The sequence below is a fragment of the Triturus cristatus genome, chromosome 5_2 (genome assembly GCF_964204655.1).
Source record: "Triturus cristatus chromosome 5_2, aTriCri1.1, whole genome shotgun sequence".
Taxonomy (NCBI): domain Eukaryota; kingdom Metazoa; phylum Chordata; class Amphibia; order Caudata; family Salamandridae; genus Triturus; species Triturus cristatus.
This window is the reverse complement of record NC_140588.1, coordinates 231,011,224-231,029,522: the sequence shown is the minus strand read 5'-3', so window position 1 is coordinate 231,029,522 and position 18,299 is coordinate 231,011,224. Positions and strand designations below refer to the sequence as shown.

General features: G+C 40.4%; 1 protein-coding gene across 1 annotated transcript in view; it reads right to left on the bottom strand.

Annotated features, from left to right (window-relative positions):
- CARMIL1 (capping protein regulator and myosin 1 linker 1) overlaps positions 1 to 18,299 on the bottom strand; it is a 995,540-nt gene that overhangs the window by 533,206 nt on the left and 444,035 nt on the right. Inside the window, exons 7-8 of the mRNA XM_085607022.1 lie at positions 10,530 to 10,600; positions 3,793 to 3,866 (exon numbers count right to left, since the gene is read on the bottom strand). Of these exons, the coding sequence (XP_085463148.1) occupies positions 3,793 to 3,866; positions 10,530 to 10,600 (145 nt within the window). The remainder of the gene's footprint in view (positions 1 to 3,792; positions 3,867 to 10,529; positions 10,601 to 18,299) is intronic.

Here is an 18,299-nt window from a genome sequence, read left to right as displayed (position 1 = left end):
TCTATGTGCGACCCACTGGGATCGCAAATGAAACTTAATAAAGTTTTGTACATTCGAAATTGTGATTTCCTAATTGCGATTCACATGGAAAGCAGACTTTCCATCAATGCAATACAGACTGGTGGCTCAGTATTATTCTTGAACTGGGCCACATTGCGATGCACTGTGCACCTCCCAACCTACTGCTGAAGCTTTCTCAAATTCTTTCCTCAACCTTTCCATTTGCTTTGTGCTTCTATCTTTTTTGCAAAGTATTAAGGAGCAGAAGACAGGTAATTGATTATTCTTCTGCACTGGTTATCCTCCTTTGGCAAGAAATAGCTTAATTCATCAACAGACTGTGACCTAGGGCACAGTCAGTTCTAGACCCATTTTACCATAATATTCCCCGATCCATTTATTTAGGTTAATCTAATTTTGCTTTAGAAATATAAATCTGTGCTGGCTGGGACAAACTATGATTACTAGGTGCAATGGAATCCAAAAGACAATCCCTTTTTCCTATTCAGTCAGATCCGATGCTCAATCCCCCGTAGCTTTGCGTTTCTCATGTGTCAAAACATTCTGCACCATGTCTCTCAGTACTGTCTTGTATGCTTCCCTGGGCACCACTGCGAGTCTAATGTCCCCTTGTTTTCTTTTAAGTACAACTCAGAGTCAATCTGTATCTCCCAGGCAACCTCCGCATATCTCAGGTCCCATGAGTTCACCTTTCAGTGTTTACAGAGAAGGACCTCCCCCCCCCCACTGTGATCCAAAAGGGGGAATGGTCTGACAAGCCCTGTGCTAAGTATTACGCCCTCTCCACTCCAACCACCTCACCCACAGGCACAAAGACAATCAATTGTGGAAAAAAACTCTGCATCCCAGATAAGTAGGAATGGTCCCTCTCTCTTGGATGATGTCGCAACGCCACCACAGGTCACAGAGACCCAGGGGTCTGGGGTGTGTCCCGTGTCGGGCCACATCACACTTTTGCAGTCCAAAATAAGGGTCATTACATCATTAAAGTTGCCTCCAACGATATGGAATGCTGAGTCGGCTTCAAAGAGTATGTGCACCACCCATTTCAACATGTGTGGTTGGAGGCGGAGGGGGTATATACGCTGATTAAGTTGGTTGAAGTCCTCCCCCACAGTCCCTGTACCCCCACGTATCTCCCATTCTGGTCTATCCACTTTCCAGATACTTAGAATGGAAGGGGCAGGGGGTAATCAATATGGTCACTGCTCTAGAACCTGGGGTGAACTCAGCACCCAATTCTGATCATTTATGTATATTTATGTATGTCAATAGAAAGTCACAGGTTTCCTCTCATCACTAAAGGTCTTTGACATACATTTTTAAATTGTGTGACAAAGTAACTTGCCTTGTTTTAAATATAGAAATTTGTAAAATGTCAAATGTAGTTAGATGATAATCTTCAACATGAGAAAAACACAAACATGTTCAAGAAAAATGTTCAATGAGGAAAGAGGCATCTAAACATTATGACGTTGTGCATTAGTGTGTTTACAAATTTGAATGAAGGAAATGACCTAATATAATGAGGAGCATTCTGCAAATCAGTAGATGCAAAGAGCAGGAATCGAGTGGGTGTAAAATTATTGAGACCATTAAAACAAAAGCTAAAAAAATGAGTGAATCTTCACATAAAATAAAAAAAATAAAAAATTAACATTAGTTGCTACCGTCAGAGCGAGCATCCAACACGAAATATAGAAATATATTTGAAACCGGATTCCTTTCAACATTTAACTCGATGGTTTCATTAAGAGAATTATTTTGTTGCTCCATTAGTAACAAAAATAGTATTTTTGCCAAAAGCAACATGCATGTACACTATTGTGTATAAATAACGTACTCACCATTCACAGTTTCAGGTGCATCATAACATATTAATAATGGTAATTCGGGCATGGTACCATGGAAAACAACTTCTCCCATCAGCCACATATAAAAATGTGTTTATGACAGGACAAAAGCAGCTCCCATCACTATCGACCCCCTTACAAAGTACCACTAAACATTAAGTAATTCCAGGTTAGTATAAACTCAACTGTATTTATCCAGTACCTTACAGTGGTCTGAATTTCTTTTTAATGAAACAGCTAAATTCATTCAAACTTGGTTGATGTTTTAAACAGATAGGTCATACCACACTATCCAGATTTACCTGAATGTGACTTTTCAAATTTTAAAGATGAGTTACTATGTTGTTGGTTTACTTTACAGATAGGTAACAATGAACAGGTTACACAGATCAAAAATACATCTGAAAGGCTTCTGTGGCTGGAGGTAAAAGATCTTCTGAATGGGGCAAATCTACAGGTGTGTGTAACTTTGCTATCATATATAACAGCAGAATCAATGGTCACCTGTTTGACAACCAATCTATCACCTACTCATCTGATAAACCTTGGTTATACAGTATTAAAATCATAAAAAAAACTCTTTCTTTAAAGTCTCAGTAAAATGTGCATTTGGTTTCCTATAACAGTTCTTATAATTTATAGCAGTCACTCTCTAGGATTACCACTTTGCATCATTTAGCATTGGTTTTGATTAAAATATTGGTATCACACGTTCAGTTCTTAGCGCTGCCAATTCATCCCTGATAAAATTGTATATAGCTTGCTGGTCCTTTCCTAAGCAACTCTATGTACAGTCTATATAATAAGTTCTTAAGAATATATTAATTTGTTTACTTTGAGCAAACTGAGAGGTGAAAGTATTTAGCACATGGGTACTTGATAAAGTAAGACTCTGTTAAAACTATAATTTTTGTGTTTAAATTGCCAGGAATGGCAGCAGGGTCTCTTCTGCTGGAAGGGTGTAGGTGCAGGCATGCCAAGTATAAGACTGGGAGAAAGTAAGTGCGCGACAGCCATCAGAATGTTTGCAATCCATGAATATTGGGTTGTCCACAATAATTTCGGGTCAAGTACTAAGGTATGATGCTTCCAGAATCTTACATTTAAAGCAAAATGCTAAGTATTTACTGAAAATGTGGCAACTCTCGGATGTCATCATAGGCTCCAGTATTTCCTTTTAACCAGGAATTGCCATTTAGCTGAAGAGGAGCCAAGGAACTGTGTGAAGAGTGATTTACGTTTTTAAGAGCAGGTTGATTTTGTCATGCCATCTTCTTAGTCACGTGATAATGTTTATCTCTTGCTGACAGATTAGGAGTATTCGGAGCACATACAATATTTAAAACATTGAAGCAAAGGTAGAAAAGATGGGCTGAATGTTGATCAGTAGTTCTGGCTTTTTCAAATAGCCAACCACTCATTGTGACATAAACACCTCTGAACGCCTGTGTTACTATAAGTCATTTTCAATCCACTTGCAAAATCAAAACTTTTAGCCTACTACTTATTCGCGTATAGCTACATCGCAAGAAAGCATATCCTCCTTCAGTTTAAAGTGAATAAAATTCCAATTATCTAGTCATTCTGACACACAATTAAATATATATCATTAATCTTTTACATTTACATGAATGCTTTGAGTGCCTTCCAACAGCAAATACAAGAGAAATGCACTACTCCTATGTATTTAAGACAGAACTGTTCTTTCTCATTATTATTTTATAAGTTCCTATATTCTAATCATATGTTTCCAATACATTGGTGAAACCATCTTAGAAAGGTGGAAATCAATGCTTTTTAAAAGGAAGTCTGGTAAAAAACACTGTAAATATAGGTCCCACAATTTATATACACATCATCAACTTGGGTATATGCAGACATTTGTTGAAATATGGGTTACAAATGAATCATTGCTTACCTATGGTCAAGATGGCTGAAGTCTTGTAAATTCAGTTCTCTTGTGTCTTGTGTGAGATATATAGTATCTACATCCTGTAATAAATTCATAAAGAACACTTCAATTAATTATATGAAATGCAAATTGTAAAAGTGTCCAAAGTGTGTATTTATTGTGCCAAGTGAAACCATACAGAAATTAAAGAGAACATTTTTCACTGTTACAATAAATCATATTTATAAGTAGCAAATGAACACTATTTTTTTTATTTAATAAGGGTTCATTCTTGGTTTAGTTACTTATGACGGGATAATGTCACATGGGAATCACTGTCTGCAAATAATAATACAATTCTGGCATTAGATAAGCTGGTGCCCAAAGTGTTCACTTAAATAAAGTTATCACCTGCTAACTTTTAACTCTCCAGGAATCTCAAAAGCCTTTTGATAATCAAAGCAATGTCCTCAGTTGCTTAACACGTTCATTGCTTAGCAAGTTTGTTCAATGAATGAAACTAAGAGGTCCATTCCCAAAAATATATAATTACTTTAACACTGGAAAGATAGTTTCAGATCAGCACAATGTTATACACTGCTCTGCTGCAGTGCTCTTGACTTCAAATAACTCTGCATGAAACAATTAGAAATATGGCAGAATTTAGGTGTATTTTGAAGTCCTAAAAATCTGGGAGGAAATGGAACTCATTGTCAGATTTGCACTAACATGGCAATCGAGAGCAGACAGAACACTTTAAATCACCTCTCCTTATCAACCAACTGATAACTACACAAGGAGTACTATGCTCACCAGCAGCAGACGTGGGAAATGGGACTAGGATAAAAGAGAGATACAGAGACACTGGATATCTTCACTGTGCCTATTCTTAAAGCTGGGCTCAGCCTGATCTGAACTGCTATCTAGAAAGAGCAATAACTCTTTAGCTATTTCAACTTTTAAGTTCCAAATCAATAACGCCAGTATGACACATGATATACCTTGTGAAAATCCCTGAATTTCTGAATCCCTATAATACATTTGAAGCTCAGAGAATTCCTAGAGCTGTAATGGAAACAATCTCTATAGCGGATACAAGTGAATACACAAACTACAATACTTGTGTCTATGTCGTTAACTACCTTCAGTGATTTGTAAATTATATTTGTGCTTTGAAAGATTCTTCATGTAACATGTTCATCCACTGTAACATACGAACTACACATATTATTGAACCTTCCTTTGTGACAGCAAGCAATCACTTAGTACCATATTGTGAGTAAGAAAACATAAATAAGACTATACAAATGAGGATCCTTCTTGCTACGCGTACTGAGAATACAGTGCATTGTAGAGTTTATATATTCAAAAAAGCATGAATCCTGAAAACAATATATAAAACATCAAAAATCTAAATCTTTGAAAGCAGGGCTATTCCAGAATACTTCCCTGAATATGAAAGTTTTTGATATCTCCAAGCATATCATTTTTATTCCAACTATGGCAACAGGAATCCAGCTGCAGCAACTAGGTATCCTATTTGCAATGTAAAGAATGCCCTGAAACACAGAGAACTTGTACTCCGCAAATCCAAGATGGTTGCCACCACTGCACTGTGGCACCCTGATGCTTGTAGTCTGTTCTTACTCTATCCATGTTCCTCATTAGTGCATACACATAAGACTTGAAATGTCACATCAAGCTGCTCCGACACCCTGTAGGCACCACTGCACTCTCCTGACTCTGAAGAATCACATACTCAAGAAGTTCATTGGAGTTTGTCTCCTTGGCAGTACTGTTATCACAGGTGAGCGCTGTCTGCTGATCATGACACTCCTCTCCTTGTATGTCACCAAATTAGAGACAGGAACCCAGTAGCAGTTAGGTTGACAGATAGAAAACACAATGGGCTTAGGGGTGTGTACATGCACATGATTACAATTTCACAAACATTATTATGTCAGGAATGCACCCAGGAGGCAACCTCAGGATGGTTTTTGTCAGCCACATGGGACATTGCCTGATAAAATTAGGAAGAGCTAATTCAGTTGCTAGGGTTGTTTCGCAAGGCTGAATATTTAAATTCTTACATCAAAAGTTATGTTTTTTTTCTGTTTGGGCTGAACTTCAATGGTCCTCATTGTCAGCCTGAGGTGGTGGTAAGGCAATCCTAGGTAGGACTTGTCAATGGCCATGGCATCTACACTGTGACAGTAAATTGGAGCAGCTGTGTCACAGAATATACCAAACAACAATTTTAAAGGTATTCAGTGCCCCAAAATGATCACTGTATAGGAAAAAAGGTATGATTCAGAAAGCATTGTATGTTAGTAAGTGTGGCTTACTCCAGAGTGTGATTCACTCCTGAAAGACCTCATGATTTTAGTGAATAAGCATGTACTACTCCTGAAACTACTCACAGACAATTCCCTGTGAATCAGGCCTCGATAATCAAAGTGTTGTACATGTGATATGATAGTTCACCAGGAGCTATTAACATGAGATTCCGTCAGATACAATTCTTCATCTTGCACAGGGCTTACCTCACGCCGGCCGCCATTAACAGATATTTCCATCACGCGGACGCAGGCTGCCCCGCTGCATGGCAACGGATGCAGACCTAATCCACATGGTGTGGGGTTGCCCGGCATTGGATGCGTATTGGCAGGCAATACAGGAGGCACTCCACGGGTGCACGGGGCGGGAGCTCCCCTCTGAGTGGGCTGTCTACCTCTTACACCTTTTCCATAGGCCGCCCTCAGCTAAGGTTGCTGCTCGTTTTATAGACCTGGGGATTATAGTGGCTAAGCGACTTCTCACTAAGCGTTGGAATGCAGACACCGCACCGCATGTGCAGGCATGGTGTAGCTCTTGCTCAGTCTGGGCAAAGGCAGAGGAGGTGGCACTTCGGCGTGAGGAAACACTGGGCCTCAGGAAGACGCCTATTGCGTCACAATGGGGAGAGATGCTACAGGCTCTGCTGCAACCAACTGTGGTAAATCCGGCGGCTGATAGGGGAGAATTGAGAGGACTGCATTAGTGGCTGAGGGGCCGACCAGCCTGGTGGGGCATCGCGACGCTGGGCACTGCTGCTCGGACATAGGTGATGAGACGTGGCGGCGCGCAGAGCATGGTGGTCAGGATTTTTTTTTTTTTCGTGGCGCGGGCTGAAGGGGAGGACCCGCTGGGAGGGGGGTTGAGAGGGGAGGGGCACCTGTACGCATGTTGAGAGCTGCTGTTGGTTGTTATTTTGGTTATTGAGCTGTGGAGGAGCAGCTCCCTAGTTGCAAAGTGGGGCTACTGGCCATGTTTGGTTACCTGTTTGATGGAACAAATAGAGAGAGATCGCATTTAGCAATCAAAATAGCTGACTATAATTACTGCATGTGGCAAGACCTCAAAACACACGCCGCAGAGGTAGTTTAACTTGTCGCCTCAAGCATACCACTTCAAATTACTGCAAGCTGCCTACTTGGTATAAATTGTCATGATTGTCTGTATCTTCTCAAAAGTTCATACCCTGTGATACGTCTAACTATGCAATATGACACTGTATGATATACTATGTGTTAACAGGTGTACCTTCAATAAACAATAAACAGATTTCTAAATAAAATAGTTCACCAGGAGCTATTGGAGACTGTGAAGGGTTCATCTCACATGAAGTTAGTACACTACCATGATAATCATGTTTGTTGCTTGTTTTTTGACAAAAGACAGTGGGTCAATTTCTCAGAACATCAACTAGATCATTGGAATTTACCAAGATATTCCATAATAATTATAGTGTTCTCAAGTCATGAAGTTAAAGTTGGAATACCTTTAAACAGCATAAGAAAGTCATTGCTATGCTACACAACGTGCATGTTACCCACTGTGGAAACATCCTAGTTTGTCGCCCCCTTCTCCATACGCGCGAGTTAACGGCTCCTAAAAGCCTCACTTATATTAACCCACTGGGCCTTTTTAGATATTGATGGAAGGAACCAATAATGTGCTACATCAGCCAAAAGCCAAGATGAAGTATGCCGATATGAAGAACTGAGTCCATGCTGACTTCCTACTTTGACTTTTCCCTCTCCCGCAGTTCCTTTCTCTACGTGTGAAAAAGGTTGAGCCAACACGTCCAGTATTTACAAGCAAATTCTTTTTACCATGTTGATTCTTTGCTGGTGTTTGAGCATGTTTACCATTTACCTTGTTCCTTCACATATGCACATAATGCAGATTTCTAAAAATGCTGTTCCTGCCAGGGCCATGTTTCAGCAAGTGGCATACAAAACCTTAGGTTTAGGGGATGTGCCATTACTGTGAACTTTAAGACTGCAGAATTCTCTGAGGTAGATTCTAACTAAAAATTTGGAACTCTTTAGGAAGCCTGCGGTGCCTTGGAATGGAAACAATTCCAGTATCAGGCAACAAGACATACCTAGTGCTAACAGACTGTGCTATGTCCACTAAAATATATGCTAATAATGCTTTTTTCTATACAATGTGTTGAAATTTGGCTGCAGTCTGAGATACAATTTGAAGAGCAGAATCAGCACTTCTGGTCAAGGACAGCTTAGAATTCCATTAATACTGTTTTGAATCCCTTGCGACAATGCCTGAGACAAAGGCTACAGACACCGTTGCCTCAATGGCTGCTTCAGGAGAGGGGTGGTGACACATGACTGGTTATGTTGAAAGGCCACTCCATCGCTTACAATGGTACGATGGTGTGGTTTTTACAGAGCACAGATTTTGAACAAATGGAACAGAGTTGCAGTTTCCCTCTATGAGGGCTAAGTTACAGAGTTCTGCTGGTGCAACTAACCGAGATCTCAGTTCCTGGCCCAGGTGTGAGAGTCCTGCCGCAAGAATGGCAACATAATGGGCGTCAATTCGTCAGAATGCCAGGGGTAGCAGAAGTAGCATTACATGCCATTTGACCTTAATGACATTACAGGAATTGACCTCATATGACCATTAATCCTGTTTTTTCTCAAGGCACTAAAGTTATATGAGCTTAACCATGATGACATCACAAAAGTTTATGCTGATTTGATCTTTAAAATTTCCGGGAAGTAAATCTCAACCTTTATTGTAGTGAACAAGCGAAGCCAAAAAGCCAGGCTTCTACTAACAGGATACCTCCTGGCCCAAGAAAATTGTGAAAAATAAGTGGTCATATAATGCATTTTATAGCACGATTTTCAAATACATTTGCTAAAATGTCACAGGCGCTGAAATGGCACTCACTAACTTTTCAAATTAATTCATGGTGTGGCAACCTAATGAAGCCTGATGCTCCCTAGGAATAGATCCCAGTTTTTTTTGCAAAAGGTGCTATGTATACCACCATATGTCAACAATTAGATCCATTGTACCAGGAACAGCATTTTGTCATTGATGCAGCATATGCAATAAGCACCCCCAATATTACAGTGCCAGAAAGTTTCCATTTACGCTATCTATACATCAAAGGTGACCCTTACTGTAAACAATTACCTCAGTATCTCATAATGGCATTTTGTCATGGTTGCCCTCCTCCCATAAGTCAGGCTGCCCTCCATTGTGCCAAGAAATACCTCCAATGTACTATCACCGGCAATACCTCTAGTATGGCACGAACAATAATTTACCATGTGTGCCTATTATTCCAAGAATTACCTCCAGTGTGCTGCCCGTAGTTTGTCACAGGTGTCTGACAGGCTACGAATTGCCTCAACTATGCCAGCACCATTATTTTACCAGAGGCTGTCTCTTTGAGACAGGAATTACCTTTAGTACGCCAGGGTCTAAGATAGTTTTGCAAGCATAACACCACGTTTTCAATTACATTCACTCACTCACACTCACTGTCGCTCACTCACACCCACAAGCACACACACAACATACATTTAGATGCATTTTTACTCACCTTAGCTGCGATCAAAGGTCTATTCTAGGTTGTTGTGCTCCATTTTCTATTACACTATCAGTGAATAATAAAATATTATTCACTAGTAGTATAGTGAAAAATGCACAGAAATTAAAGAGTCTAGAGTCACCCCTTTGTTCTTGGCACTGATTTTGCCACCTTTGAAGCCAGGGTCGCAAAGAGGGTACCAGGGGTCCCTAACGGCAAGATATGCCTCGCAGTTGTGACTCCTGGCGACCCCAAAATGACGTCCATGGGCTACATCCAGTGCTTAATTTAAGCTGGAGTTTCCGGTTCTCGGCACTTATTGTCAGCACCGGCACTTATGACTGTTGTTTATTGATACAATATACATTAACAGTGACTATTACCTGCCACCCTGAAATAGTATAAATTGTAATATTTTTAAGAGTGTGATGGTTAGTAGTTGTGTTGGTAGTGTCGTTCGCAGCGCTGGTAGGGGCAATGGATGGTGCAAGCTGAAGTGTCCTCCTGCCGAGGACCCTTTATTTTTTTTTTATTTTTTTAGAAATCAAGCACTTGCGACATAACAGGAGAAGCATATTAACCCCCACCCCTCTCCCCCCCAAGACCCCCTATCCCATCCCATCCCCCCCCAACCATGATGGAACATTTTCCTAAAGGCATAGGAGCACTGGGGTAAAGCGCAAAAATTCATTAAAAAAAAGAACACAATGCCGTGAGAATAGGGGGATGGTAATTCACAAGACTGAGGAGAGATATGGGGATAAAAGAAGGAGACATAATTTAAATTCTATGCTCATCATCTAACAATATTCTGAATGAAGTACTTCAGTATTATGATTATAACTACATTTTTTATAAAAGGAGTTATACTTACCCACTGTACATCTTCTCTGTATGGCAAACCAAGCCAGTCGCAGACACACGCGTACATTTGTGAAAAGCCCCCTTATGGAGAAAAAATAAAAGCTCTCATTAAGCTGGACAATTGGATCATGAAAAACACCTAAAGTAAAGCAACTCAAATCAAAAGCAGAAGGAAGAAAGAAGAGCAAAATATAGATGAGGAAACGAGGGAGATGGTAATCTGAAAAGCTGAGCAGCTCCACTCCAAGGTGCCTATTTCAGTGTGCGGATTCAGGGCAAACTTGAACAAGCACTAGTGGATATATAGTTTGTGTCGTAATATACACACGTGTGTTTATATTTTATTATAGTGGTGGGAAAAGCAGTACGTGGGTGGTTGTGGGGTTATGCTTATAACACAATTATCAGTGAATACGTAAAGCATCCTTTAGACACAGCCGATAGATCTTATTCTAAATATAATTTTTACTGCTTCTCAGGAACGGCATTCATGACCTGTTGTCCTATGAAAAGAAGGTAATCATTGTTTCTCTGCTGGTACACCGCCAACAATCTAATTTCCCTGTGTTCTGTGTTGATGAAACTCTCTGGCTCATACATATGAATGTGTATATTAAACAATGCATAGATTCATTACTCGTGGGTAGCTTTCATCACCATAGTCACTGCAGCATGAAGGTGAGCAATCATCTGGGGAAAGGCAACCCATGGACTGCCTAACATTTGCAAATGTAATCCACCATTTAAAGCATAGCAAATAAAGCAACAGACCAGTCTCCATTTCTTCTTCAAGTATTTATATTTACTATCAAGAACATTCAAGCATTTGCAATTCAATAGGTCTCGTAATTGTTAAAGTTAGAGCTGTTGACGCTGAAAATAACAATGTTTTTTACTTTTGTTTTTTTATTTGCAGTGGAGTTATTATATTTGCATAGCACTATTGCCAATGGTATAAAAAAGCAAGAGTATAAAACATTGGCATTTTCATCGGCCAACAGCTCTATCTTTAACAATTGCGAGACCTATTTCATTGGACTTGCAATCAGTCTCGCATTAGTTGGAGTTATTGGCATTATAAATGCCAATGGTTTTTACCTAGCCATGTTGCAGGGTGCAGTACCATGTGGCCAAAAGGGGTCCCATGGGACCTTATTTGGTCACATATGGTACTGCACCCTGCAGACGATTAGGTAAATCCACCCAACCCATAATGCATTGCATGTAAGACAGTATTGTGAGTACATTCAAATAGCTATGTGCAAATATACAATAAGTAGCATTGAAATGTGACAAAAAAATTATTATATTAATTCCGGATTAGGTTGTACTCCGTGTGGAGTTGATAAAGGGAAATTTATAGAAGGTCTCATATAAATGTGGGATGTGCTAGTGAGTAAAGTAACCACTGCCCACCTTGCTTAGGACCAAGCCTGGGTCCTGACTGAAGCCCTTTAAGAAAAAAGTGCTCTGATGCTGTAATTAAAACCTAGGGAGTAACACCACATGTAACAGGAGATGTCCTCATGGGCGGTTACAAGAAGAGACACGGTAGTACCAAGGAGGGACTACTAAGCCTACTGACCAATGAAAAGCCACCATTTACAAAGGACAGGGACAGGAGCCAATTAAAAAGACAGAAGGAAAGTGGGCGGAGCTTTGTGCCCCTATCACAAAATTGGCATGGCTCGAAGGGACAGCGCAAGCGCTGCTTAGGCAAGACCTAAAATGGGGGGAATGTTAACAGTGAACCCTAGTGGTTAAAAGACTTTACTCGCTCTGAACAAGCCAAGTCCTTGATCCTTTAAAATGCACAAAAGCAAATGCTCATGCTACGGCATACACTACAATGTCTGCATCTACCCAAGTGAGACACCACAGAAAAACAAAACTTTGAATTAAAAGAGAAAGACTAGTTATGGTCTGCAAAAACTTTACCTCAATTAAATCATGAGACACCAGCATGAGGCTCCTCTATGGGTGGATGGAATGTGTTGTCTTATGCAATAGAAGTGGGTAATGACAACGGGTATGTTGGAGAGATGCATGTCTTTCAACACATATGCAGAAAACAAGGGAAAATTTGCTGTCCAAAAAAGTTGGCCTGGACTGCTAAGGGCTTTATGTGAAGTAGCAGAGGTATCATTCAGGGCATAAACATGTTCCCAGAACTAGGTCCAATGATTTATTGGGGCATTATGCCTCTTAAAACCTGGTTCCGGGAAAACTGGATGACCTCCCAACAGAAAGAGGCCTGGGGGAGGCAGGTACTATAACAATTGTATTATCTGTGGATGAAAACTTTGCTTTCCAAGAATTGAGGAGTGAGTGTGTGTTTAGGAAAGCTGGGGCCTGAAGGAGCAACTCTGGGTTTCCCTTTCATTGAGGTGAGGGTAACTAGGACTGACAAAGCACGTCTTACATTCAGATCACTCCTATTTTACAAACAAATAGTAATTAATTAAATATTAAGTGGATATACCTATTTAAAACTAAACTTCACTGCAATTCCCAAAGAGTAATCTCATTCTCTTTTGGTGGAATATTCGGGGTAGCTGGTTGATTTTTTGATTGTTCTTCAGCAGTAGTCCGGCCACAATCAATTACTTCTTACTTTTCGTACCACCCAACTTCTTAGAATGGATAACAAGGGGAGGGATGAGGCAGGATTGTGTGTAGATAGCATGGGAATCATAAAACTCTGAAGTAGGTAGTGACAGACTAATGTAAGTTAACAACAAGCATTGTTAAGCCAGTGAAGCAGAACTAGCATATATCAGCGATTGCTTCTCCGCTAAGGAGTTTCGCCCCACAGGAAAAAATTGAATTTCTGACCTGCCTTTATTGGATAGGTACAACTGTTGTACACAGACCCGAGGGGCAAGGGTGGACACAGGAGGGTTTTTCTCTGAGTTGAGGATGCTGGTCAGAAGTACTAGACAGGGCTGCCCCCAGTCTCCAGGATTTTTGTGCAGATGGTGGAACCATTGGCATGCCGGCTTTGATCGAAGCTGGAGCTGTGGGAAGGCCTTTTTTGGGCACTAGTCATGTAGTGTCGAAGTATGCATATGATACTGTGGTATACTTCCGTAACCCGAAAGACTCGGTGCCTCGACTCCTGGGAGAGATGGAAAATAACGGGGATCTCCTGATTGCGAAACAATAGGGCCACATTTAGACTGCTCTCCCAAGGTGGCCCACTGCATGAGATAGGGGCTCTCCCCCTAGGGACTGGGGCTCGAACTGGAGACGGAAAAGATGCTGGGCCTGGGGATCTGGGTTACTTCTAGTCCGAAGACCCAATACAAACTGAATATTGGGTGACTGCTGGACAGTTTAAAAAGGTTAGTGATGTACTGGACTGCTCTTCCACTCTCAATAATGGGGAGAGTATTCTTAGCTAAAATTTTATTTTTACGGCCCTGCCTGTATGTGCTGCAGAATATGCTCTGCGGCTGAGGGAGGACTGAGACTACCAGACTTGTTCTTGAGCTGGTTTGACGGTGGACCTAACTGGCAAAAGACTTTGTTGGCAGGTACTCATGACCCATATGCCATTCCAGAGTTACGCAAGATGGGAAAAGGAGTCCTGAGGGACTTCCCATATTTGATCCGGTTGACAGCGGGAGTATGGCAGGGAGTGGTCAATAAGATTCTGAAAAGAGCCCCCTTCACTGAAGATATGCCCATATGGGTGATACGACCCTTTGCTACCCTGATAGCTGAGAAGGCATATGAGAAATGGAAAGAGGGTGGTTGTAACTGGGTGGGTGACCTGTATCTGAATATAGGTCTGTTTATTTTACCCAGGCTCAGAAAAAGTTTGGACTAGGCCCAGGGCAGTTCCTTCACTAACTATGCTAGCGCACATGGCGCGGGGAGTGTGGCCCTTCTTTGTGGAAAAACCATGGAAGTGCAAGCTAGTGAGACAGCTTCTCAAGATGGCAGGCTCACTGTAGGCACCTGATCACACACCTGCAGGAGGCAATGGTGCAGGAAAGAGGGGGCTCAATAGACCAAGTGAGAAAGGCTAGAGTGCGGACTGTCCAGAGAAGATCTCGGAGCAGTTGTGGAAAGGAATCTGCGAGCTGGTTCAACAGGTCTCTTCCAGTGCAAGGTTTAAACTGATACAGTTTCATTATCTGCATAGGACCTATCTGCTGCTGGCCAAACTGACACAGATATACCCGGCGAGGCCCATGGGTTGCGGCAGATGTGGGCAACTGTCAGCGGACTTCCTACATATTACTTGGTCATGCCCCCAGTTAACGGACTACTGAAGAACGGTACTGAAGCTACATGTGCATATAGTAGGATAGGAGACTGAGGAATCCACTCCTCAAAGCATGCTAGGTGTGGTCCTCCAAAAACAAAATAAAAAGGGAGTGTCAATGGTGGCACTGGGGCTGGTACTGGCCAGCAGGCGCATAGCGATCCAAAGGAAGAGGGCCAGAACTCCAGCGGTGGAAGCTTGGCAGGTGGATTTGCCAGAGTGGACGCTAGTGGATGAGCAGCACATAAAGCTCACCCGAAGGGATGACAAGGTGAGGGAGAATTTGGAAGTATGGGGAAGAATGTTAGAGAAAGTACTGGATCTGGTGCTTGGGTGGACAGAATTAGAGAGACTAGGTGAGACTGAGCAAATGGGGGTGGGGAAGCTGGGCAAGGCAGAGGGGATGAGTGGGAAGGAAGGGAGACCCTAGGTAAAGGGTTTACAACAACACTGTTATGAATACTTGTTTTTCTAAATGATTGAAAGCTTGATCTTATTAACGTGCTGTATTGGATAGATTGTAAAACACCAAAAAAACAACTTCAAAAAAAGAAAATAAACTTATATTTCACTCTATTGCTAGACTGACATAGTTTAGAACAGCTGAGGTACCAAAGATCAAATTTACAGATACGGACATAGAATGGTTGATTGAAGGGGTTTAATTTGTGTTTTCCACTCAAATTTTCAGAAGTGGAAAAAACACTAACAGCAACAATAGATTATTCAAAGAATCATTAAAAATCAGAACCAGGTATAGTATTTTGACAGGCTTCACGAGTGGGCTTATCAGATTGTTGTAAACACCCTAAGATTTACAGAAAATTTTAAAAATCTATTGTATAAATTGAATTTCTTCTCTATGATTAATAAACCACATTTCTCCTGATAATTATTTGTAATGCGTGTCACTCTGAGACACTTCATGAAAAATGGAGAAAAAAAACAATGCTTTTACACTGAACAATTCATGAAGATAAAACAATGCTTTTACACTGTACAATTATCCTCATGGAGGAGTAGCAGAAAGACAGCCAAGTTTGTCTTTCTGCAGAAACCTGTCCTATAGTATGTTTCACATGCCTGAGATTGTGCCAGGTACCAATGGAGTTAAGCCAGCATCTGCATTTCATGCAGTGTTGATTGTATGAATACGTGGGAACATTTGCATCCTGAGATCTCCATTCTAACCATCATCTGTTGTCTGTGGCTTTCTTGAGTCTCTGTTATGGATTAGAAGTGTCTACAAGATAGCCCAGGAAGAAAAACACTCCTTTTCTTCTACAGCTACCACATTAAAGGATATCCTTTCCTCTGTTTGGTGGATTTGTGCACTGATTTTGTGATCATTGCTGTTTCGATCCACTGTTATACAAATTATTTTTAGATTAGATCAATTATTGTGATGGCATAGATTGGATGCTGGACAAAATGTCATTGGAGCGCTGAGCTCTGGCACAAAGCACAGACCTTTTCTCTACCTGCTCTGCACAACACAGGTATTTCCTTGCTTCTTTGATGAATTTACACTCCTAAGGCAACCCTTTTTGTTTGGGGGATTATTTTTGGGAGGTGTTGCTAGGCTTTCTGCCTTTCCTCATTACAAGAGATTTGCGGGCGTAGCAGCTGACATTTAGATGTTTCTTATTCATGTGCAGATCAAACATTTAGCTGAAAATCTTCAGAAACATGACCCAATTACTTGTGGCAAAACTGTTTCCTTAGGTAAAGACCCAAGAACGATCCTCCCTGACCTATTTATTTCTCCAGTAATCCATTTCTGGGTAAAATCCGAGCCCTGCAACCATTCATAATCGCAACTAATGAGATGTTCCAGCAGATTAAGGACTGATGAGTTATTATGGTGGAAGGCAATGGAAAAAAATGGAGCAATGGCAGTTTGGTTTGAGATGTTGTGATGTTTCCACAAACTATACCAGGGATTAATGAATCTAAGCAACATGCTGGAGAGTTGGAAAATAGAAATCATTGCAACAATTTCCATCTCTATGGACTTCCAGAAGGAGTTAAAGTGCTAAATCTTCTAGATTACCTAAATCCTATATCTCCTTGGGTTCTCTAACTTACACTCTATTAGAATTAAAAGGATTCAGTCCTTGGGAAAGCAGAACTCACATTCTTCAAGACATCATGGCATTATTATGTTGTTGCTTGAGTTTCGAGCGGCCAAAGATAAAAAGAAAATTGTTTGGTCTGGTCACAATTTATTTGTTTCATAGGATGTTTCAAATGCAACCAAATCTAAGGCAAAAATCCTCTAATTAAACAACTAAATACCTGATATAGTATATGCAATCCTTGCCTCTGAAATATAACATATGAGGGCAATACAAAATCTTTTACTGAACCTGCTAAGTTGTGAGTATATCCTCATAGTATTTCACATTATAGGATGGAAACCTCACCATATAAAGCATACTGTTTATTGTTATAATTATTGTGCTTCTCTTTTAAATTCTTGCTAACCTTCTTGTCTTGTCATTGACAAGCTGTATTTCTTTGTGTATGCATTTATTCTTCAGATCTCTGTACTGTCCCTTGACTTGCTAGTCTCTCTTCTTTTTTATGTATGTTCAGTGTCTTTATATATTTCTTGCTCTCTTATTTTCCTTAAGAATGGTGCTGTCAAAAGGTACTATTTGTTATTTTATTATGTCCCCTAAAGACTTTGGCTTATTGTTATTCCTGTTTTGGCTTGTCGTCTTCCCTACAGATTATCACCCTTTCTCCAGTCAGTCTACAACTCAGTGTCTCCCATGTTTAATTTTGTTTCTTGGATTGTCTGAGGGCACCGACACCCTGTGAAAAGGCAGAAGGTACTTTCTCACCAGTCCACCTTTAATGCAAAAGTTGCTTTTATTCATAAAACACATTGTAGTGAAGCTGAGCTGGTAAAACTGAAAAGATATTGATTTGGACATGCATTATTTTCTCCTGTTGTAGAATGTATGGAAGGGGTTGCTATTCCATGCCACACATATTTAAAATGACAGGTGATATCCACAGAATGTGATAATGTGGGTAGATGGGTATTGATCAATGTTGCACCTGAGAATAAATATTTTACGTTATTTAATGTTTACTTCCCCATAGTTTTGGAATGTTATTAAAAGAAAATTAGCAAATACGTCTAAGTCCAATATTATCATGGCTGGGGATTTTGGATCCATTTTTAGACACAAAGTCTAAGTATATATCCAAATCTGACAGATCTCATAAAGCTTTTAATTTTGCAGTTTCATCTCTGATGTTTTGTGATTTATAGAGAACATGTAATCTAGATAGATCAGAATTCACTTACTTTTCATTTGGCCAGGTGTTACTCTCCAAAATAATTGGTTTAGATATTAAATCATTGCTAACGTCTTTAAATACTGCAGAGGTGGGATCTATTTACCTCTCGGTTCATGCCCCAGTTAACGCTTATTTGATCTTCTTACTTCGGAACTGAAATATAGCAGAGAATTAATAGCCTTTTTTTATTAG